The sequence below is a fragment of the Anolis sagrei genome, chromosome 4 (genome assembly GCF_037176765.1).
Source record: "Anolis sagrei isolate rAnoSag1 chromosome 4, rAnoSag1.mat, whole genome shotgun sequence".
In the NCBI taxonomy this organism is placed as follows: Eukaryota; Metazoa; Chordata; class Lepidosauria; order Squamata; family Dactyloidae; genus Anolis; species Anolis sagrei.
In genome coordinates this window covers 87,610,885-87,634,347 of record NC_090024.1, presented here as the reverse complement: position 1 = coordinate 87,634,347, position 23,463 = coordinate 87,610,885, and the positions used below count along the sequence as shown (strand labels likewise).

The following is a 23,463-nucleotide window of genomic DNA, read 5'->3' as shown; positions in this document are numbered from 1 at the left end:
CATACCCTTAAAGAGCATTCTGTGCTTTCAAAGAAATTGAACCATTACAGCAAAAGCCTTCAATTAGTTTGAGCTTTACTCCCAGGTAAATGTATATAGGGATGCTGTTTAAAATGTATAATTCTAAGGGCACCCAAGTTCTGAATTTGTAACTTCCAATATTTTCACTAAGGAAATTAAGCATTGGCTTAACTCTCACCCATTTAGTGTATGGGATTCAGAAGTGCATCACTTTAGGTGGGTCATGTTTATATATTTGCTTAAATGCAATATATTCAGCTGAAGGCAGTTGAGTTTATTCATACATAAGCACATGTGAGACAAAAGTCAACTGATTTAATAAAGTAGTATCTTTTTTATCCCTACCATTATTCCAACTTTTGAAGTTTATAAAAGATAACAAAATAGTGTTCTGGATACACTAGATGGATAATGTTTTTAATCAGGAGACGCGAATGTCTTATATTTTTATTACTTTTGTTTGGTTTTATATGATGTATTAGCTGTCCCCTGCCACTCGTTGCTGTGGCCCAGTCTGTGTATATGTGTTTTGTATGCGTATGTATGTGTCTATGTGTATATATGTGGTTTTGCGTATGCATTGTAATGTATTTTTTATTTTTGGGTTTTAAGTCTCTTCTTCTGTGTTTTTCAGTGTTTTTATGAGTGATGATCACTCATTGACCTGATAGGTGTATTGTGTCCAAATTTGGTGTCAATTTGTCCAGTGGTTTTTGAGTTATGCTAATCCCACAAATGAACATTACATTTTTATTTATATAGATTAATGTTTTAAATGTTTTATGATGTTCTTGCGCATCGAATCATTGCCTCTGTAAACCACCTTGAGTTGCCTGAGGGCTGAGAAGGGCGGTATACAAATATAGTAATAAATAAGTACACAAAAGCTCTGCATTCATCATCAGAAGCTAGTCCGTTCTCTCACCCATTATTTTGGATATTCATAATAAAAGCACTCTAAACCTTTATTGTTCTTTTTTCAAGTGCTTTACATATTTGTTTGAGCAACACGAATTTATAGAACATAATCAAGATAAAAACTTCTAGATTTATTAGATTTCAGTGAGAACAAGCACTGTTCCTTCTTACATTATAAGATCTTTGCAGAAGCGAGAGTTCTGAGAGCAGAGCAAACAATTCATACGTAGGGCTTTCCTACTTGCCAAAGTTTGCCCTATTTCCTTTAACAAAGGTTCATGAGTTCAAAGGGATCTATATGTAGAGCTCTGTCTTTTGCTAAAATGAATGAGGAAATCCTTTACCCATAAATACAAGCATATACAGCATTGGATAAAGAGCCACCCGTGATCCCTCGCGCAATGGTTTGATGATGCTGGGCTTACCATTTTGACATGGTGGACCTTGCCAGTGATGACTACGAGCTGCAAAAGGCACAGTTGCACACTGGTATGGAATCTCAGGGTGTGGTTGCTCTGGAACATAGTCTCTCCAGTTACGCTCATGGGTCATCATATAGCTTGGCATCTGTACATTTTATCAAAGCATTGTGTAATATTTTAGTTTTACAGACAGTAAATTTCTTTGCAGTTTTTCCTTTCCAAGTAGGTGTCATTCTCAGGCTTTCCAAACACAGAGATCTCAAATTGTGCTAAAGCTTCAACTTGGGAAAAGTTTTTATGCAGAGACTGGATGGCCATCTGTCTGGAGTGTTTTGATTCTATAAAAACCTGCCCCAAAGGGTGTCCCAAATGATAGGGAAAGCAGAGGTAAATACCACTCCCACATCTTCTGTTCCACTAACAGAGGTCCAGTATTTGATTTTATTGTTAAACTACATGCTCTGCCCTAAAATTTTTGAAGACATGTAGCCATGGTAGCACAGCAGGTTAAACCACTAGCTGCAGAAAGCTGCTGACCGGAAGGTTGGCAGTTCAAGCTGCAAATCAGGGTGAGCTCCTGACTATCAGTCCTAGCTCCTGCCAACCTAGCAGTTTGAAAGCATGCAGTGAATAGATCAATAGGGGGAAGGCAAAAAGGGCACCCCATGCATATATGCAGACATGCCGGCAATACAATCAGAGATGTCCATGGACAACAGGCTCCTTGGCATGGAAAAATGGAACAAGAGCATCTTCCCATGGCCAGAGTTGAGCATCGCAGGAGATGGAAAAAGGAGAAGGCCTTTAGTCGTCCCCCTCCCCCCCAGTGGAAGCTGTGTATATGCAACAAATAAAATTCTACCACTTTGATACTACTTTTTAAACAAAATAAAAGAATCTGATTGCAAGATTTTCTATTAGGAATGCATAACACTGGGTGATAATTTGCTAAAGTCAGGATATAAAAACAGTATCGGCACAGATGCTTCCTACAAAATTTCTGGTCACGGGAGCAGAACTCTCTTGGGAACATTTCTTTATTTGTTCTTGACATTCTTTGCTATTACCTTTAAATCTTAGCCTGGATTAAGGCAAGAAAAAACTATAAATTTCCAACCTTTGAAACGGAAAACAAATGAATGATCTGTACCTGAGGCTGTAGTGCAGAGTATGATGAATTCAGGGTATAGGCATTATTCATAATCATCTGTGGATCTTCCATGTTAAGCTGTTTTGTGCCTGTACAAATATACACACGGGTTAATTTAAATTAAAGCATCATGAGTAGCATGTGTATAAAATGGCATCCTTAATTGCTAATTCCTACATGTAATAAAATGTTACACTTTGTTTCGCAGTCATGAAGTTCACCTGCATATTTTACAGACAGAGAGAAAACTTGGTTTGAAAAATATCTGAACAAAACTAGGTATAAAATAATATCTAAATCACACTATATGGGTTATAAAATAATTTAATTTCTAAATATAGGGTAAGTTTTTAATGTGTCATCCTAACATTGTATAAATGGAAGATATATGTGTGTGTGTGTGTGTGTGTGCTGTTGTTATGGGGAAGAATATTTTTATCCTCTACTCTTCTTTGTATTGCTCTAACAAATTTTAAGTTTTTGTTTATTCCATCTACATTTGGTATTATTTGTTGTTGTTCTGCACATGGATCTAGAAAGAGAGGTGGGTACAAAATGAACATTAACATTCAGCTAGGCTTACCTTTTTTTGCTCCTTCTGGTACTATTCTGTACACTTTATATGGATCTGATATATCCAGCTGGCTTCTTTCAACCAGTTCCTCAAAGTCATTGCTCTTATTCAAAGCACAACGTAACCGTGTTTTCCAAGTCGGAGGATCTGGTTTATCGAAGCCTTCTCTGAACTTTCCTTTGAACAGAGCCCATGCCTGAAAACATTGGAAGAAGTTAACCAAAGACAAAACAAAAACTTTAAATATAAGCAGATTTTGGAAAGTATCCACAGCACTGCAGTAAATTGTACAATAATAAGTATATTCATGATAGATAGCTATTTCTGCTGAAATGTCACTGGATATTCTACTACCACAACAGGGTCTGTACTTTCCTAGTGACAGTTCAGTCACTGTGCGTAGATCCTGCTGGATTTCAAGATTTAGATTTGGGAGTGGTCTTATCAAGGCTTGAGGTCCTGAAGAAGGATAGACCCACTCCTCCTTCAGATCATTCAAAGACAATGTCAGAAATATCACAGGGGACCAGGAGAATGAAGTGACCCTGCATCACAGAAGAGATGCTCAAGTGGCTTTCTGCTTTAGAAATGTTACCAATAGGGGACCTAGTACTATTGATTATATGGCAGTTTCTGCCAACCTGCTACCTGATATCCAAAGATTTGCTTTAGAGTAGAGTTGACACAACTCAAAACAGATACAAGAGAATTCGATAGCTCAGAACAAAAAGAAAGAGAGATGTCCAATGAGGATGCATGCATGCAGATAGTTTCAGGGCAATCTGAAGGACATGCACCTGTTGGTGGTGAACAAGTGAGTACAAGTGAGCAAAACTACACCCACATGAAAGGTTGCTGGAGCTGGGAGTTTGCCATGGGCCCATGGAGTCAACCCAGTAGTCCTCCTATTGCTGGATGGCCTTATTTTGCACCACTAAGCATAGATTCCAGACAGAAATGATGGGACAGTCAAGTCCCAATGGCATTACCTGCCCCATGTAGTGGATTAGCCAATTGGCGCCTCACACAGTCCTGGGGTATGGCCATATCCAGTACTGTATGGGTATCAGTTACTCCTGCTAGGGAATCATAAGAAATATATGTGGAGAAGAGAATACATTGATGACATCAGATCACGTTTTAGAAGAGACCACCCTGAGTCCCCGCAGGGAGAGAAGGGGGTCTATAAATTTTTGTTGTTGAAAGTAGACAAGGAATTTTAGAAGGCAGAATGATTGCCCCATTTTAGGGTATTGTTCTCAAGAAGGCAACAGGTGAGGTGATATTGCCTCATACATCATCTCTTATTCTTCAAGGGCAATTTAGTAAATGACCACATCATTAGACATCATTCAATGACACAATTAAGGATGGCGCATTGGTGTGCGGTGGGAGGCATACTCAGGAAGTGTGACATGAAATTCACCTTCCGCCCAGCTTGGAGGCAGATTCTGAATGGCTGTGTTCTGTCAGTATCATGGTCAGCCTTTAAGAATTCCAGCTCATTGCCTAAGTAGGCCCTCAGACAAACTTCTGGGTTAGAGTCTACAACTTATTTTTAAGATTATATTATTCTGGTATGCTCCATAGACAATAGGCAGAGTCAATTTCATAAGGATATTTTTGCACACCTCACGCAGGACTTATGGGTTCCCTCAGCAGAGGAGAACACAGAAGGAACAACCCCCACTTTAGTCTTCTTGGATTTTTAAACTGACATGCTAGGCCCGTTTTGTAATCTTCCTGGGGAAAAACTGGTGAAGCTAAAATCTAGGTTGAAATCTGGGGCACAGGGAGCTCCAAGAGTTCATAAAGTACTTGAACTTTGTATGTGGAGTCGCTGTAGCAGGGAGAGCCTTCCTTCATTATCTATGTGAAGCCTGGAGGCACTACAGCACAGGCAGAAAGTCATTGTTGAGATGAAGGAGGATCTATGGGTCTGGAAACAGTTCCTGGCACATTATAGTAGGGTTTTCTTCTGGAGAGGAGATAGGAAACGGGGAATGTAATTCCAGGTTCAGTTGGATGCTGCTGTTATAGGCTTTTGAGTGTATTTTGGTGGTCACTGGTATGCTATGATATGGCTTGAAGTGTGAAGGGAAGATGGAAACATTACATTCTTGAAAGGTTTTTCTCAATACTGGACAGGGGTTGGTTGTTTTGGTGTAACAACCAATCCACTGTCTACTAAATCATCAATTCACTGTAATCCAAGTCACTCAGAGTTATGCAATTGGTGCAAGCATTTAATGTTCTGTCTGATGTGTGTGCAGGATAGATAATGGGATCACTGGTGTTTTGTCACAGCAGCAGGTGTCCCAATTTAGGCAGTTTGCACCTTGCAAGAGGGAAAAGAAGATAAAGGTCCTTCCAGTCCTGTAGAACACTAGTAAGCTGCTGCCAAGAGGGCCACAGGTATGGCACTAGCTCCTAGTACCAAATGGGGTAGGCAGAAACCTGTTATGTCATGAGGATAATATGTAATTGACAAAATTTGGGCAGTAACTTGCAAAGGCCTTACTCGTGTAGGATTGGTGCTACTTCTATGGCAATCTGTGTGGGCATCCTAAACATAAAGAAAATTGATAGGTGACAATCACAGTATTTTAGAAAGTATGTTTGCCTCTGCCCAGACTAGTTAATATGCTCATAGTAATATACTTAGGGCCTCTGGGGGGTGTCTTCTTCAGCCTGCCAGAACCTAATTAGCAACCATAACTCAGAGGACCTTTTCATGGGCCTCCCCAAAACTGTGGAGTGACCTGCCAGAAGAGATTTGACAGCTAGATCAGCTGTTGGAACTTAAGACACAATTCCGGCAGGTATATCTGGTCAATTTTAAATTGTGATTTTTAATCTGCATTTTATTAGTGGGTTTTAACTTGTATTTTAACTCCATGTGTCTTTCAATAGTGTTTATATTGTATCCCGAGCCCCCGGTGGTGCAGTGGGTTAAACCACTGAGATGCTGAGCATGCTGACCAAAAGGTTGGTGGTTCAAATCTGGGAGCAGGGTGAGTTCTCGCAGTTAGCCCCAGCTTCCGCCAACCTAGCAGTTCAAAAACATGCAAATATAAGCAGATCAATAGGTACCGCTTCAGTGGGAAGGTAACGGCGCTCCATGCAGTCATGCCAGCCAGATGACCTTGGAGGTGTCTATGGACAATGCTGGCTCTTTGGCTTAGAAACGGAGATTAGCACCACTCCCCTGAGTTGGACACGACTAGACTTAATGTCAAGGTGAACCCTTTACCTTTACCTTATGTTATATCCCACCTCAAGCCACATTATTACATAATACAACAATCTCTGTTTCATGTTTCAGATGTTTCATGGAGATGTTTGATGTCTGGATCAGCATATCTGGCCATAGCCATAAATATTGGGCAGCCATTCAGGCCTGAAATGCTGCAGTCTGTCCCCCAGATGGAGAAACACAGTACCCAGTATATTCATTATACACTACATGGGCAATGGCCTTGGTTTGGTGAAAGGGAAGTGAGGGCATGGCAGAGTTAAAGCAGAGACAGCCTTGGATGGTCTTGGGATGGTCAGCTCTCCTTCCTATAAGGACTTGAATGGGACTCCAGGTGTTTGGATAGGGCCGGTAAAATTAATCATGACACTGAAGAATTTTTTGTCACGTCCGGAGATGAAGTATGATCAGCTAGAGTCATATCAATGTGATAGGATACAACTGTTTGATGTAAGCAGTGACATATTAATTAGGGACTTGCAATGCGGGTTTATAAGGCCAAGGGGCAAAGGTAAACTTTGACTCTGGGGATGACAGAATAATGCAGAAAAGAGGGGTTTAGGATGTGAACATTAATGTATGTTCCTGGTTGTTGGGGTGATTCACTGTGTGTGAAGGAATCAACTTTGGGACCAAGACAAGTTACCCCTCTCCAGAATTCCAAAGTTGTGGGGCTTAGGAGAGGGGTCATTCCATGCCAAGTGGTCTAAACCTTCCCACCATCATGTTTTCCAACTTTCTTCAAAATTTAGCTGTAGGACCAGTCGGGTGTTAAACTAAGTTTCCCAAAATTTGAGGTCTCTAACTGCAATAGCTGCTGATCTAGACCTCCTTATCTGAAGGGTAGTCAGTCCGAAAATACCATGTTGGGGGTCTAATACCATTGAAACTAAATGTATAAGAATGGCTAGTAAATTGAAATCGTGTACAGTTTTTTCTGATGATTTCGATGAAATTAATTTCATCATTATGGATGCAAAATCCGGTCAAACAAATTGACTCAAAGTGTGCATCAGAATGTCACGATGAATTTTGAACAATATTCAGACTGCAACAATTTCCATACAAACAAAGATACAGACTTGAAATTTTGACCAAGCATTATGTTTGTGCTGGACACAATACTGCCAAATTTGCAACTACCCAGCATCTATAACCATCCTGTAGGATCTCTTCAAATTTGGCACTTTCAGCGCAAATGGTAAAATCTACCAAAGTTCAAAGCCAATTATTTAAAAAGCGCCTACCTGAATATGCTTGTGAATAGTATCATCCGAAAGAGAAAATTTTGCGGTACAAGACTGATACGTTTTTGTTTTGCAATGCGACCATTAAGTATAAATTTACTGAGGTCAAAGTATGTTATATTTCACATTGAAACCAGCATCCCCATCACTATAGGGGCCACACCTGATAGCCATGCAGTAACTAGCAGGACCATGAGGATAAAACATAATGCATGAATGCACAAAATACAACATACTATGCTTAGGTACTCATTCATATCCACCCTGGCCTGGCTGATTTCTACACTTAGTAGACTCCACAACAGCTTTCGGGATAGGAGAGAGTATTAATAGCTGTGGCCCCAACTTTTCCCATCACTGTTGTTCACCTCTTTATTTCCAGATGGGTGTGCAATTTGCTTTCTTAATTCTAACAGAAACTGAACCGTGTTGCCACAGGCAATGCTTCTTCTTAACAACACATAAAGGAGCTATGATACTTGCAAAAGCTAATGATGATGAAGTCTGCCATCTCGCTCAAAATTAAACACAAGCACCACTGATATCTATGAGATATAAGCAGGGGTGGAACTGGGAGCAGAACTGCAGCCCTAATGAATCAAGCCCTGGGGCAGTTAATCAAATGAGGAAAAGGAAATTATTCAACACAGAAGAAATCTTCCAAGTGTAACGGGAAAGCAACTTGGGTGGCATTTTAATTTAGGATGCCAGTTGTGTAGATGAGGCAGGATTGTTTCACCAGTAATTTAAGTCATCCTTCAGTTAAAGTACTTGGTAAGAGGTGCCCAGAGTTTTTTTAATAGTCCTTTTCGATCCTATTCTCCAAAAAGTCACACTGATTGTATGCTTAATTGGGTTTTTTTGTGCTCAAAACTACCTCTTAACTTCTGAAGCTCTTCAATATTTTCCCACCAACTAATTAACCATTAAGCCCATTTTAATATATGTGTTGTTGAATGCTTTAATAGCTAGAATCACTGGGTTGCTGTGAGTGTTCCAGGTTGTATGGCCATGCTCAGAGGTAGGAGCCCCTGGTGGCACAGTGAGTTAAACCCTTGGGCCGGTAAGCCTGAAGACTGACAGTATTTCATGGGAGAACTGTGTGCCAAGTTTGGTTCAATTCCATCGTTGGTGGGGTTCAGAATGCTCTTTGTAGGTGAACTATAAATCCCAGCAACTACAACTCCCAAATGACAAAATCAATTTTTTTGAGTGAAGGACATACATTTGGGTTGTTAGGTGTTTTGTGTCCAAATTTGGTGTCAATTCCACCAGTGGTTTTTGAGTTCTGTTAATCCCACAAACGAACATTACATTTTTTTTATTTATATAGATATACAGATAAAAGATAGAAAGAAGAAGATACCACATGGCCATACAGCCCTGAAAACTCACAACAACCCAGTCATTCCGACCATGAAAGCCTTCGAGATGGGTGCTGTTATTTCCACAGCTAAAGATGGGCACGACCGGATACAGGTCTCCTTCCTCCACAGCACCCTCCCGCACTCATTCAAACTTCTGCAAAGAAGTGCAGACTGGGTCGCTTCTCCCCTTCTGATCTCTCCCCCGCAGCCCAGGTGCTTTGAGGCGGGCCAATACCTTGAAGAGCGCGGCGTCCTCCTCGCGGTTGTAGTCCTGCTTGCCGGCATGCTTCCAGGGAATGCGGAAGATGCTCTTCTCGTCGTTCTCCCACACCAGGCCCGGGTACTTGCTGCTGTCGATCTGCTCGATCAGCCACTGGCGGAGTTTCCCGTTGCCGCAGCTCACGGAGCTCATGCCGCTGGCGCTTGCTCTCCGCTGCTGCTGCGAGTGCTGCGAGTGCTGCTGCTGCTGCTGCCTCTGGGCTTGGCGAGAGTGGAAGCGAGGCGAGTGCTGCTCCTTCCGCCCTCCAAGTTCATGCCACTCGCCCCGCGGCTGCCCACGCTTCCTGCTCCTCGGGCGCCGCTTCGGCTCCAGCTGCCTCTGGGAGGGGGAGGGAAGAGGGCCCCGTGAATCCCCCCCGCAAGCGCCTGGAGGGGAAGAAGGCGCACGGCACCACCTCCCTCCTTAGTGCCCCCCCCACCCGGTTTCTCCCTTCCTGGGACAGAATCAGCAGGTGGGAAAAGGGGAGAGCTTCCCTGTATGTCCAAAGTCAGCTCTCCCCTTCCTTCCTTCCTTCCTTCCTTCCTTCCTTCCTTCCTTCCTTCCCTCCCACCCTCCCTCCTTCTTTCCTTCCTTCTTTCTTTCTTCCATCCTTCCTTCCTACCCTCCCTCTTGTCCACTCCCACCTGACCCAGCTCTTCCCAAACTGCGAAGAAAAGAAACGGCTGGGTTGTAGGTTTTTCGGGCTGTATGATCATGTTCTAGAAGCATTCTCTCCTGACGTTTCGCCTCCATCTATGGCAGGCATCCTCTCAATCTCTGAGGATGCTTGCCATAGATGCAGGCGAAACGTCAGGAGAGAATGCTTCTAGAACATCACCATACAGCCCGAAAATCCTACTAAACAGACCTCACAGATGCCTGCCATGGATGCAAGCAAAACGTCAGGAGAGAATGCTTCTAGAACATGACCATACAGCCCGAAAAAACTACAACCCAGAGCTCACAACCTCTGAGGATGCCTGCTATAGATGCAGGCGAAACGTCAGGAGAGAATGCTTCTAGAACATGACCATACAGCCCGAAAAACCTACAACCCAGACCTCACAACCTCGTAGGATGCCTGCCATAGATGCGGGCGAAACGTCAGGAGGGAATGCTTCTAGAACATGACCATACAGCCCGAAAAACCTACAACCCAAACCTCACAACCTCTGAGGATGCCTGCCATAGATGCAGGCGAAACTTTAGGAGAGAATGCTTCCAGAACATGACCATATTACAGCCCGAAAAACCTACAACCCAAACCTCACAACCTCTGAGGATGCCTACCATAGATGCAGGCGAAACGTCAGGAGAGAATGCTTCTAGAACATGGCCATATTACAGCCCGAAAAACCTACAACCCAAACCTCACAACCTCTGAGGATGCCTGCCATAGATGCAGGCGAAACGTCGGGGGAGAATGCTTCTAGAACATGACCATACAGCCCGAAAAACCTACAACCCAGACAATCTCTGAGGATGCTTGCCATAGATGCAGGCGAAAAGTCAGGAGATAATGCTTCTGGAACAGGGCCATACAGCCCGGAAAACTTGCAGCAACCCAGTAATCCCGGCCACGAAAGCCTTGGATAATGCAGGAAAAGCATAATCAAAGTATCCCAAGATACAATCAAGGCAGCTAATCATCTCCCCCAGGCAGAAGGAAGCCTGACCTTGATACTGCAAGGGCATTCAATGCTAATCAAGGTGGCCAATTGCAACCTTCACACCTACCTCCGACAGTTTCTAACAGACCTCTGAGGATGCCTGCCATAGATGCAGGTGAAACGTCATGAGAAAATGCTTCTGGAACATGGCCATACAGCCCGGAAAACTCACAACCCAAAGTTTCCCTTGTTACATCCCCCAGCCTTCCTCCTCCTAGGAGGCACTCTAAGTTTTCCCACTTCCCTGAAAGTTTGGAGTCCTAAAGGAAGGTGAACTTTGTGTCTCTCCCCGGAAGACTTTGCCCATCTCTCTCTCTCTTCTTCCTTCTAACATCTAACACAGCCATAGAATGCAGTTTTAGATTACACACTGACTGCATTACTTGAGTCTTAACTCTGCCATGAAATCCAGGGCCCTTCCACACAGCCCTATATCCCAGAATATCAAGGCAGAAAATCCCCCAATATCTGCTTTGAATTATCTGATTATCTGAGTCCACACTCAGATCATGTGGGATTTTCTGTCTTGATATTCTGGGATATTGGGCTGTCTAGAAGGATCCCCAGTTCATTGCAATCAATCTGTTTCTCGAAACTGCACTATCCAGCAATGACGGGCAACCAACGTCCTTGCAGACGGCCAATTCCCTCACAGCATATGCGACTTGCAGTTTCTCAAGTCGCTTCTGACACACACACACAAACTATTCAGCAGTGTAGTCTTCTTCTCCTGGGTCTCCTCTGTGACTGGATGTACACTGCTTTATGTCCCAGGATTCCAGACTATCTGGCAGTGTAGACTCAATGCCCTTCAAGACTGGCCCCAATATGCCAAGATCTGATCCCAGGTTTTCTGTTTATCCCAGATTATCTGGCAGCGGGGGACTCATATATAAAGCAGAAACCCTGGGATGAATTCTGGGATAAAGTGTCTGTCTGGAAGGACCCTCTTCCACAAAGTCATATAACCCAGGATATCAAGACAGGCAATTTACAATACCTGCCTTGAACTGGATTATCTGAGTCAACACTGCCATATAATCCAGTTCAATGTGGATTTTATACAACTGTGTGGAAGAGGGCTCATATAATCAGAGGCTCTTCCAGACAGACCCCGTATCCCAAGATCTGATCTCAGGTTTTCTGTTTATACTGGATTATCTGGCGGTGTGGACCCATCTAATCCGGTTTAAAGCAGAAAATCTGGGATCAAATCGTGGGATATAGTGCCTGTCTGGGGCCCCTTCCACACAGTCATATGACCTAAGGCCCTTCCACATAGCTCTATATCCCAGAATATCAAGGCAGAAAATCCCACATTATCTGAGTGTGGACTCAGATAACCCAGTTCAAAGCAGATATTGTGGGATTTCCTGCCTTGATATTCTGGGCTGTGTGGAAGGGCCCCCAGAATATAAAGGCGGAAAATCCCACAATATCTGAGTGTGGACTCAGGGCCCTTCCAGACTGGCCCAATATGCCAAGATCTGATCCCAGGTGTTCTGTTTATCCCAGATCATCTGGCAGTGGGGACTCATATAATCTGGTTTAAAGCAGAAAATCTGGGATCAAATCCTGGGATAAAGGGCCTGTCTGGAAGATCCTCTTCCACACAGCCATATAACCCAGAATACCAAGACAGGCAATCTACAATACCTGCTTTGAACTGGATTATCTGAGTCCACACTGCAATATGATCCAGTTCAATGTGGATTTTATACAGCTGTGTGGAAGGAGCCTCTTATAATCAAGGAACCCTCCAGACAGACCCCATATCTCAGGATCAGATCCCAGTCTGGCAGTGTGGACTCTTATAATCCGGTTTGAAGCAAACAATCTGGGATCAGACCCTGGGATATATATAGGGCCTGTCTGGAAGGGCGCTTAGGGCCCAGAATATCAAGGCAGATCCCACAATATCTGCTTTGAACTGGGTTTTCTGAGGGCCTTTCCACATAGCTCTATATCCCGGAATATCAAGGCAGAAAATCGCACAATATCTGCTTTGAACTGGGTTATCTGAATCCACACTCTGATAATGTGGGATTTTCTGCCTTGACATTCTGGGATATAGGGCTGTCTGGAAGAGCACTTAGTTCAAAGCAGATAATCCGGGATAAGATTTTGGGATGGATGGATAGAGGAAAGCGTGTACCCAGCTTGGATGCTGCACTGTGGATGAATGAAGTGCGACTTCCTTTCAGTGGAATGCCTCAATGCTGTGGAAACGTGGGAGCCTTCTTTGGGCAGAGAGAGAAGGCTCCAAACCGACAGCTCCCAGGTTTCCTCAGCCTTGAGCCAAGGCAGTGAAAGCAAAGCCGGCCTCCACTCATTGACTCTGTCCTAGTAGAGCGATGCAGCCTCTTGTCTCCTCTCCTCTGAGACATAACACGACTCCCGGCTTCTCTTTCTTTTCTCTCCTCACTCTGCGGGGAAACTCCTCACATTCAGCCGCCAACGCTTCCCGGGGCTTGCCATTACCGTCATACCCTCAGCCTCCCTTCACACGAAAGAAAGAGTGGGGTGCGGGTTTGGACTCAGTGACCCATTTTGGAAGACCCACGAGCGGGCTGGGGAGTCTCCTCAGGGGCAACTTAAACCCTGAGGGGAAGTTGCCCTGTTTGGGTAATTTTGGCGCCAATTCCACTGCTATGGAATCCTGAGATGTGCACAGTTTGTCAAAGGACAGCTCCTGTAATGCCATAGCCTTGAGCCACTGCAGTGAAAGTGGTGTCAAGCCGAATGCATTGCCTAGTGTAGATACACCTTGGTGAATGGACTTTAGGATAAACTCGCCACAAACTCAAAGCCGACTTGAAGCACGAACAAGATGAAGTTGTACCTTGCTGAGATATTAAGCCTAGTGCAGGCATGGGCAAACTTGGGCCCTCCAGGTGTTAGGAATTGTGGGAGTTGAAGTCCAAAACACCTGGAGGGCCCAAGTTTGACCATGCCTGCTCTAGTGTCTTCATTGGATCTACATTGTCCAATACTGCCACTTCAAGATGCAGTTTACTTGCGCTGAACTGGATTATATGAGTCTACACTGCCCTATAATCCAGTTCAATTGCATCCTGAAACAGTCATGATGGGGCAGTGTAGATCCAGTCCAAGATTGAGCCTGAACTCTGTAATTAAGACGGGAGAGAGTCATTGAATCCCATGAAACCCAATAAACTGTTTCTTGAATTCAGTCAATACACCTGCAGGCATTTATATAACAACACGCGCGAAAGAGGGGTTTGTGTGGATTTCCAAACAAAGCCAAACCCTTCCAGAGGATCACGGGCATCTCTCTCACGCTTTTAGACCCAAAAAAGCATTGTTTACACAGCCAGAGACTGTAAATTATTACAATCTAAGTGCTGTTGATGCACCCCAGGGACTCTTGGAGCAAAAGGAAGAGATCACTGGAAAAAGAGACCCACGCGTGATGGCTTCTACATGCCTTTTGGTTCAATGGACCCAGGGAAAGTTATGCATTACTGAAAAGGCGGGCGTTGGACGAATATTGCGAATAGGAGTGGGCAGAAGTTGGAAAGTCAATTTTTGCCTTTCCCCCATTAGAACCATGTGGATCTCCACTCATTTAAAGACAGAAAGCATGTGGATCCTATCAGACTCTTTCTAAACTGCCATATAAGCAACATGATTTTCTTTGAACCGGATTATATGACTCTACACTGTCATATAATTCACTTTATCTGATTTGAATTGGATTATATGACTCTACATTGCCATATAAACCTAATAATCTGCTTTGGAAAGGATTATATGAGTCTACACTGACACACAATCCACAGGATCTGCTTTGAACCAGACTATATGAGTTTACATTGCCATGTAAACCTAATAATCTGCTTTGAAAAGGATTATATGAGTCTATACTTCCATATAATCCACATGATCTGCTTTGAACCAGATTATATGAGTCTATACTGCCATATAGGCCACACTATCTGCTTTGAACCAGATTACACGAGTCTACACTGTCATATAAACCAAATGATCTGCTTTGAAAATGATTATAGGAGTCTACACTGCCATATAATCCACATGATCTGCTTTGGACCGGATTATACGAGTCTACACTGCCATATAATCCACTTTAACTGCTTTGTACCGGATTATAGGAGTCTACACTGCCATATAATCCATACGATCTGCTTTGAACTGGATTATACGAGTCTACACTGCTGTATAATCCACATTAACTGCCTTGAACCGGATTATACGAGTCTACACTGCGATATAATCCACATTATTGTCTTTAAACCGGATTATATTGCAGTGTAGACTCGTATAATCCAGTTCAAAGTAGATCGTGTGGATTATATGGCAGGTTAGAAGGAGTCGCATTTAAAGAAAGGAAGTTTCCCATTCAACTCTTCCTCCCCATATCTTCTCCTTTCATCTCTCCATTTCCGAAATTTCCAAAGAGTGAAAGTCATCAAAGAAGTAAAAGTTCTTCTCAATAGGACATCTATGGACATTCTGTGGCTCCCCAATATCTCCATTCCCCAAGCCTTTCCCCTTCCCAGTCTAGGAAGGGAACTACCAGTTTACCTGCCCCATAATAGTCTCCCATTCGAAAATGGCAAGGAAGAGGGACTCCCATCTTTTTTCCCTTTCCCTTCATCTCTTATCCTGACAGTACAGGCAAGGCACCTTCTGAGAAACTAGGAGTAGATTTGGTGAGAAAAGACCTTGGACATCTTTGGACCACCCCATTCTTAGTAATTGTCATTGGAGGGTAAATAGTTTAAAACATGGCTCTCTTGGGAAGACCATCTCCCTTGGCTTCATTCCTCATATACTTGTCACAGACTTGATTTTTGGAGCCCCTAAAGCAGAATTTTCCCCCTCCTCAAATTATTTTCATCACTTTCCGAACATCTCCCACTCATCCTTACTTGGCACCTACCCAAACATGATTTACTGAGACAAATTTAGCTCTCCATCTTCACCAAGGGGTGAAAACACAACACAAACATGTGCAAAAAGTCCCCTTTTTGTATACTTCTTAGGGTGCACCGCTCACTGGAAAGGCAGTTCCAGAAGGGATCATCACAACCTTACTCAAATGTCCTCAAAATGGGATTGATCTCATTTTCCTTCATGGGCAAGGGTGGAGATCCCTAAATTGCTTTTAGGATCTGACACCATGGTTCCCCACCTCTTTTTATTCTGACAGCCATCATAATTCATTTAGGTTAGACCTACACTCTCCTATATGCCAGGATCTGCTCCCTGATTATGTGTCTACACTGCAAGATAATATGGGATAAGAAGACAATCTGGGATCAGATCCTGGGATATAGGAGAGTGTAGAAGGGGCCTTAATGGGATATTAAGTGTCTGTATCTCTAGCCCCCATCTCTAGCCCCCTCCCCTCCTAACCCAATTCAATGCATATAATGTGGGATCTGTATAAATCCCACATTATATGCATTGAATTGGGTTATATAGCAGTGTGCACTCAAATAACCCAGTTCAAAGCAGATATTGTCAATTATCTGCCTTTATACTCTGGGTTATATGGCTATGTGGATGGGCCCTCTGCCTTATTATGACAGGTAAATCTGGGCCCTTGTCTAAGTATCCTCATATTTAATCCTCACTTGAGATTAAGGAAAAAAATAAAGCTATTCAGATACCAAAAATAGCATTCATTCACTAATATTAGTGCTAAATATGCAGATCGTATCTGATCTAGGCAGCAAAGCATGGTCAGTATTGGATGAGATATTAACAATTAACAGCAAGTGCTGTCGAAGGCTTTCATGGCCAAAATCACAGGGTTGTTATGAGTTTTCTGAGCTGTATGGCCACGTTCCAGAAGCATTCCCTCCTGGCATTTTGCCCCACATCTCTGAGGATGTCTGCCATAGATGTGGATGAAACTTCAGGAGAGAATGCTTCTGGAACATGGCCATACAGCCCAGAAAACTCGACTCAGTTAATACTGGTCAGTTTAGAGGAAAGAACTGGGAAAAACCACTTCTGAGTACTCCCTGCCTAAGAAACCTATAAAATCCATGGACTTCCATAAATAGTGGGTGATTTGATAGGCACATACACACAGGAACTATTATTAGTCATAACAGCACTTACTAGTATTAAGTACTGGGTGTGTAAAAGGTAAAGGTTTCCTCTTGACATTGTCTATTCTAGCATTGTCCTTAGACACCTCCAAGATCATGTGGCCAGCATGACTGCATGGAGCGCCATTCCCTTCCCTCTGGAGAGGTACCTGTTAATCTACTCACATTGCATGTTTTCAAACTGCCAGGTTGGCAGAAGCTGGGGCTAACAGCAGGAGCTCCCCTGCTCCCCAGATTCGGTGAGCCAGAGCAGAAGCTATTGATCTACTTACATTGCAGGCTTTCGAAATTCTAGGTTGGCAGAAGCTGGGGCTAACAGCAGAAGCTCCCCTGCTCCCAAGAAGCAGGAATATTGCATTCAAAGCACCCCTGACAGATGGCCATCCAGCCTCTGTTTAAAAACCTCAAAAGAAGGAGCCTCCACCAGGCATGTAGCGGGGGGGGGGGGGCCTCGGGGGGCTTCAGCCCCCCCCCCCGAAATTCTCATGGTGGTTCGCGAAAAGGCCTTATTGGTGCATTATTTAAACTGTTATGTGTATTCATATCATGATCTGATCACGATACTCAATATATCCCATATGCATGGGGGTATTGGGGTAATGATACAAAAGGTTTGCTAGGCTAGACCCTCTTTCACTCAGACTCACCCCCCCCCCCCGAAACTCAAACCCTGAAAAAAAATTCAGCCCCCCCCCCCCCCCCGAAACGAAATCCTGGCTACGGGCCTGGCCTCCACCACACTCCGGGGCAGAGAGAATCTGGGGCTAACAGCAAGAGCTCCTCCACTCCCCAGATTCGGTCAGCCAGGGCTGTACTTATTGATCTACTCACATGTTTTTAAACTGCTAGGTTGGCAGAAGCTGGGGCTAACAGCAGGAGCTCCCCCGTTCCCCCAGATTCAGTAAGTAAGATTCGGTCAGTCAGGGCGGTACCTACTGATCTACTCACGGTGGAATGTTTTCCAACGGCTAAGTTGGCAGAAGCTGGGGCTAACAGCAGGAGCTCCCCCACTCCCCAGATTCGGTCAGCAAGTTCAGCAGCTTAGCACCACAGGGGGCCTCCAAGTAGTGTGTGTAGGTGCCTTCACGTTATCTGTTGACTTTGGGTGACCTTGGGCCATATAAGCCAGAACATCAAGGCAGAAAATCCCACAAGATCTGCTTTGAACTGGGTTATCTGAGTCCACACTGCCTGATATCCCAGTTCAGAGCAGATAATATGGGATTTTATTCGGCTGTGTGGAAGGGGCCTTAGCGGGAGGGAGAGAGAGAACTCAAAACCAGAGCCCTTGGGGGACTAAAAATATAACCCTGAACACAGCGGCATGCAATGATGTTCCACTGAACTGAGGCGGCTGGGGAAGAAGATGCGTGAAGAGTGGGGACCGCCCCGTCACTCATCCGTGGCGTAAATCTGACACTGCTGGGACATGCCTTCTTCTGTTGGAGGGGTTTTTACCCCCCTCTGGGGAGCTGGGGCAACATTGACAGGCTCGGATGCTCCCTGGGAAAAGACCCGCCTTACCCTTTCCTTCCCAAAACTTGGCCAAACTTTGGACCGTCCTCATCCCACTAGAAAATGAATCCACTTTAAACCCGGTTTCTGCTTCCTGCAGAATTCTGGGGTTTGTAGTTTAGTGAGGCTGTGAAAGGCTCCTTCCTGAACTACAAATTCTAGAATTCTGTAGGAGGCCAGATTTCAAGTGGATTCATTATCTCGCGTGGAAAAGGAAAGAAGCTTCAATTCTACAGGACCGAGGCAGCCAAGAAGGCGGCGGATGGTTGATAGGGACCCTCCACTTCCCCCCACAAGGACCCCATTAGTCTCTTTCCTCTTCTTAGTGGCTCAGATCCCCTGCCACTCTCTCTGGGTCACCCCCACGAGCTCCTTCATTCAGAAAATGAGCCACGCGCGACGCTATTCGCAAAGAACGAAGGGAAGCACCCGTGGATGAGCCAGCAAGAGTAGCTGGAAGAGAGTGCAACGTATTGTGGGTGCATCTACACCAGGCCTGGGCAAACTTCGGCCTTCCCTCCAAGTGGTTTGGACCTCAACTCGATTCATTCCTAACAGCCTCAGGCCCTTTCCTTTTCCACCTCAGCCGTTCTGCTCTGAACTGGGATATCTGGCAGTGTGGACTCAGATAACCCAGTTCAAAACAGATCTTGTGGGATTTTGTGCCTTGATGTTCTGGATTATATGGCCCAAGGTCACCTGAAGTCAACAGATAATTTGAAGGAACCTACACACACTACTTGGAACCCCCCTGTTGTGCTGAGCTGCTGAACTTGCTGACCGAATCTGGGGAGCGGGGAAGCTCCTGCTATTCGCTCCAGCTTCTGCCGACCTAGCAGTTCGAAAACCTGCAATGTGAGTAGATCAATAGCTTCTGTTCCGACTCACCGAATCTGGGGAGCTCCTGCTGTTAGCCCCAGCTTCTGCAAGCCTAGCAGTTCGAAAACATGCAATGTGAGTAGATCAATAGCTTCTGCTCCGGCTCACCGAATCTGGGGAGCGCGGGAACTCCCGCTGTTAGCCCCAGCTTCTGCCAACTTAGCAGTTCGCAAACCTGCAATGTGAGTAGATCAATAGCTTCTGCTCCAGCTCACCGAATCTGGGGAGCGGGGAGGTCCTGCTGTTAGCCCCAGCTTCAGCCAACCTAGCAGCAATGTGAGTAGATAAATCGCTTCTGCTCCGGCTCGCCGAATCTGAGGAGCGGGGGAGCTCCCGCTGTTAGCCCCAGCTCCTGCCAACCTAGCAGTTCGAAAACCTGCAGTGTGAGTAGATCAATAGCTTCTGCTCCGGTTCACCGAATCTGGGGAGCGGGGGAGCTCCCGCTGTTAGCCCCAGCTTCAGCCAACCTAGCAGCAATGTGAGTAGATAAATCGCTTCTGCTCCAGCTCGCCGAATCTGAGGAGCGGGGGAGCTCCCGCTGTTAGCCCAAGCTTCTGCCAACCTAGCAGTTCAAAAACCTGCAATGTGAGTAGAGCGATAGCTTCTGCTCCGGCTCACCGAATCTGGGGAGCGCGGGAGCTCCCACTGTTAGCCCCAGCTTCTGCCAACCTAGCAGTTTGAAAACCTGCAATGTGAGTAGATTAATAGTTTTTGCTCCGGCTCACCGAATCTGGAGGGCGGGGAAGTTCCTGCTGTTAGCCCCAGCTTAAGCGGCTGAGGGGAGAAAGGAAAGGGCCTGAGGCTGTTAGGAATGATGGGAGTTGAAGTCCAAAACGCCTGGAGGGGAGGCCAAAGTTTGCCCAGGCCTGATCTGCCCTGTATCTACACTCCATGGCTCAGTGTTCTGGAATCATGCAAGTTCCAAGCCAAAGTCAATGGGATGCGGGGGAGTGCCTTACCTTTCCCTTTTCCAAGGCGCTTTCGCTTGCGGATGGGAAGCAGCAGAAGAGTCTTGGCCACCCGAGGCGGCTTTCCGAAAGGGACGGGGAGGGAAAGGGATCCAATTTCAAACCGCGAGCCTCGATCCCCGACCCGCAGTTACAGCGTGAGAGAAGGAGGAACTTTCTTTTATGACCCGGGGAGGGGGAAGGAGGCGTGTCCGGGGGCGTGGCCTGAGCCCCTGAGTGTCGGGTGGAGCCCAGAGCGAGAAAAGCCTGGGTCAATCCACGTTGTAGAATAACCAGTATGACTTCATGCAGGTATCCTCAAACTGTGGACCTCCAGCTCTTTGGGCCCCCAACTCCCAGAATTCCTGACCATTGAACAGGCTGGTTAGAGCTTCTGGAAGTTGGAGGCCCAAACAGCTGGAGGACTGCAGTTTGAGGATGTCTAGCTTAATGCTATGAGACCAAAATGGGTTTTAAAGGGGGTTGCCTTTGCTTTCCTTTGAGGCTGAGAGAGAGTGATTTGTCGAAAAGTTTAACCCATTGTCTAAGGCAAAGAGGTTTCCAACTTTCGGGACCAGGCTAGGACTTCCCATCTTGCATCTTTTGGCCTCCAGACACTCGCTGGAACATCTCAGCAAGCAAGAGTCTAAAAGCGGCAGGTTAAAACCCAGCACCTTAATCACACAGAAAACTGGGCGACTTGGAAGGCACTCTGGCACCACGAGATGCAGAGCCAACCTTAAGAAATGGGGCTACAAAGTAGAATCCACCACATGTGAGTGTGGAGAAGAGCAAACCACAGACCACCTACTGCAATGCTAGACAATCCCCTGCCACATTCACAATTCACAATGGAGGTCGGAGGACCTTCTTATAGCAACACCAGAGGCACTCCCAAGTGGCCAGCTAGTGGTCAATGGACATTTAACAGAATGCCAAGTTTGCAAACTTTGTGTGTGTGTGTTTTAAATACAATACAACTGTTTGGTTCCCCCTGACACAATAAATAAAATCTTTTGGCTTATTGAGAGCAATCCCGTTGATCCTTTAAGAGACTGAAGGCCCTTCCATACAGCCCTATATCCCATTATAATATATCACATTATTGGCTTTGAACTGGATTCCCCCAGGCAGGAAGCAGCCAGACCTTGAAACTGCAAGGCCATTCAGTGCTAATCAAGGTGGCCAATTGAAACATTCACACTTACCTCCAACAGACAAGAGTTCTTTCTCCCATCCTGGACATTCCGCAGATATATAAAACCCAATTTTCCTAGCTTCCAACGGACCTCACAACCTATGAGAATGCTTTCCATAGATGCAGGAGAAACGTCAGGAGAGAATGCTTCTGGAACATGGCCATACAGCCCGGAAAACTCAAAACAACCCAGCCATGAAAGCCTTCGACAATACTATTATTATATTAATGATATTATTAGTTATTAATTATATTAATTAATATTAATATTAATAATATGTTTATTTATATCTCGCTTTTTTTTCTTCAGCAGGAGACTCCATTAAAAGCTTACATTCAAATGCTTACATTAAAAGCCTTTTTCCCTTCGATTTTATAATGTTTTAATTGACTTTATTTTATTTTGCTACTGTATGTATTTTATTCTGATGAAATTTTTGTTGTGTATTTTGTATTTTATTTTGCTGTATTGTATCTTTGGGCTTGGCCTCATGTTAGCCGCCCCGAGTCCCTTTTGGGTGGAGATGGTGGTGGGGTATAAATAATAATAATGATAATAATAATAATAATAATAATTATTATTATTATTATTATTATTATTATTATTATTATTATGGCTGCCAAGCAGAGGTGTATTCGGATGAGATGCCTTCTTGACATTCCCCATGTGCTTTGGGGACGAATGAAACCGGAACCGAACCTCCCATCATCTCTCCTGAAAGGGAGAAGAACTTTCACTGTTCTTGGGTTGCATCTAAACTGCAGAATTGATGCAGTTCGAGACCACTTTGCTTGTCATTGGGTCCATGCTATGGAATCCTGGGAGCCTCTCTCCTCTGCCGAAGAGTGCTGGGCTTCCCCAAGATACAGATCGTAGGATTTCATAGCATTGACGGATGGGAAGTGGTTTCAAACTGCATTAATTCCACAGTGTAGGTCCCTTTTCGTATCCCTGATCACTCCTGAAGGTTCAGCATGCCTAATTTGACCTAGGAACTAATAACAGAAACTGTTAGGGTGGCTTAGAATCATAGAATCATAGAGTTGGAAGAGACCTCATGGGCCATCCAGTCCAACCCCCTGCCAAGAAGCAGGAATATTGCATTCAAAGCACCCCCGACAGATGGCCATCCAGCCTCTGTTTAAAAGCTTCCAAAAGATGAGCCTCCACCACACTCCAGGGCAGAGAGTTCCACTGCTGAACAGCTCTCACAGCCAGGAAGTTCTTCCTAATGTTCAGATGGAATCTCCTTTCTTGTAGTTTGAAGCCATTGTTGTGCATCCTAGTCTCCAGGGCAACAGAAAACAAGCTTGCTCCCTCCTCCCTATGACTTCCTCTCACATGGCTATCATGTCTCTCTTCTCTTCTTCGGGCTTAACATGCCCAGCTCTTTAAGCCCCTCTTCATAGGGCTTGTTCTCCAGACCCTTGATAATTTTAGTCGCCTTCCTCGGGACACATCAACTCTGGTCACCTGATCAATTAGACTCAAAAGCAGGCATGGGCAAACTTCGACCCTCCAGGTGTTTTGGACTCCAACTTCCACAATTCCTAACAGCTTTCCATTTGAGAGTTGGGTACAGAATTAATGCACCACTTTAATTGCCATGGCTCAGTGCCATGGAATCCTGAGATTTGCAGTTTTGCAAAGTCCTCAGCCCTCGTTGCCAGAGTGCTGGTGCCTTACCAAACTACAACTTCCAGTATTGAGTTTGGTAGTCGGAGTAGTGTCAATCAAAATGCATTAATTTGGCAGTGTAAACATTATTAGGCTGCATCTACACTGTAGAACCCTACACTACATCTACAAGGAAGAAATTATTTGTTGATATATAGGCGACAGTTCCATCTTATCTCCTGTGCTATGCTAATAATAATATATTGTATTGTATATACATATAATAATTATAATATTATAATGCAATACAATATAATA

At 44.6% G+C, this 23,463-nt stretch overlaps 1 protein-coding gene across 1 annotated transcript in view; it reads right to left on the bottom strand.

Annotated features, from left to right (window-relative positions):
* The window catches only part of IRF4 (interferon regulatory factor 4), a 34,349-nt gene extending 13,883 nt beyond the window's left edge, over positions 1-20,466 (bottom strand). Inside the window, 6 exon segments of the mRNA XM_067467517.1 lie at positions 1,365-1,506; positions 2,512-2,600; positions 3,095-3,281; positions 9,191-9,397; positions 9,400-9,553; positions 20,342-20,466. Coding sequence (XP_067323618.1) covers positions 1,365-1,506; positions 2,512-2,600; positions 3,095-3,281; positions 9,191-9,397; positions 9,400-9,489 — 715 coding nt within the window. The 5' untranslated portion in view covers positions 9,490-9,553; positions 20,342-20,466.
* Positions 20,467-23,463: the final 2,997 nt, after the last annotated feature.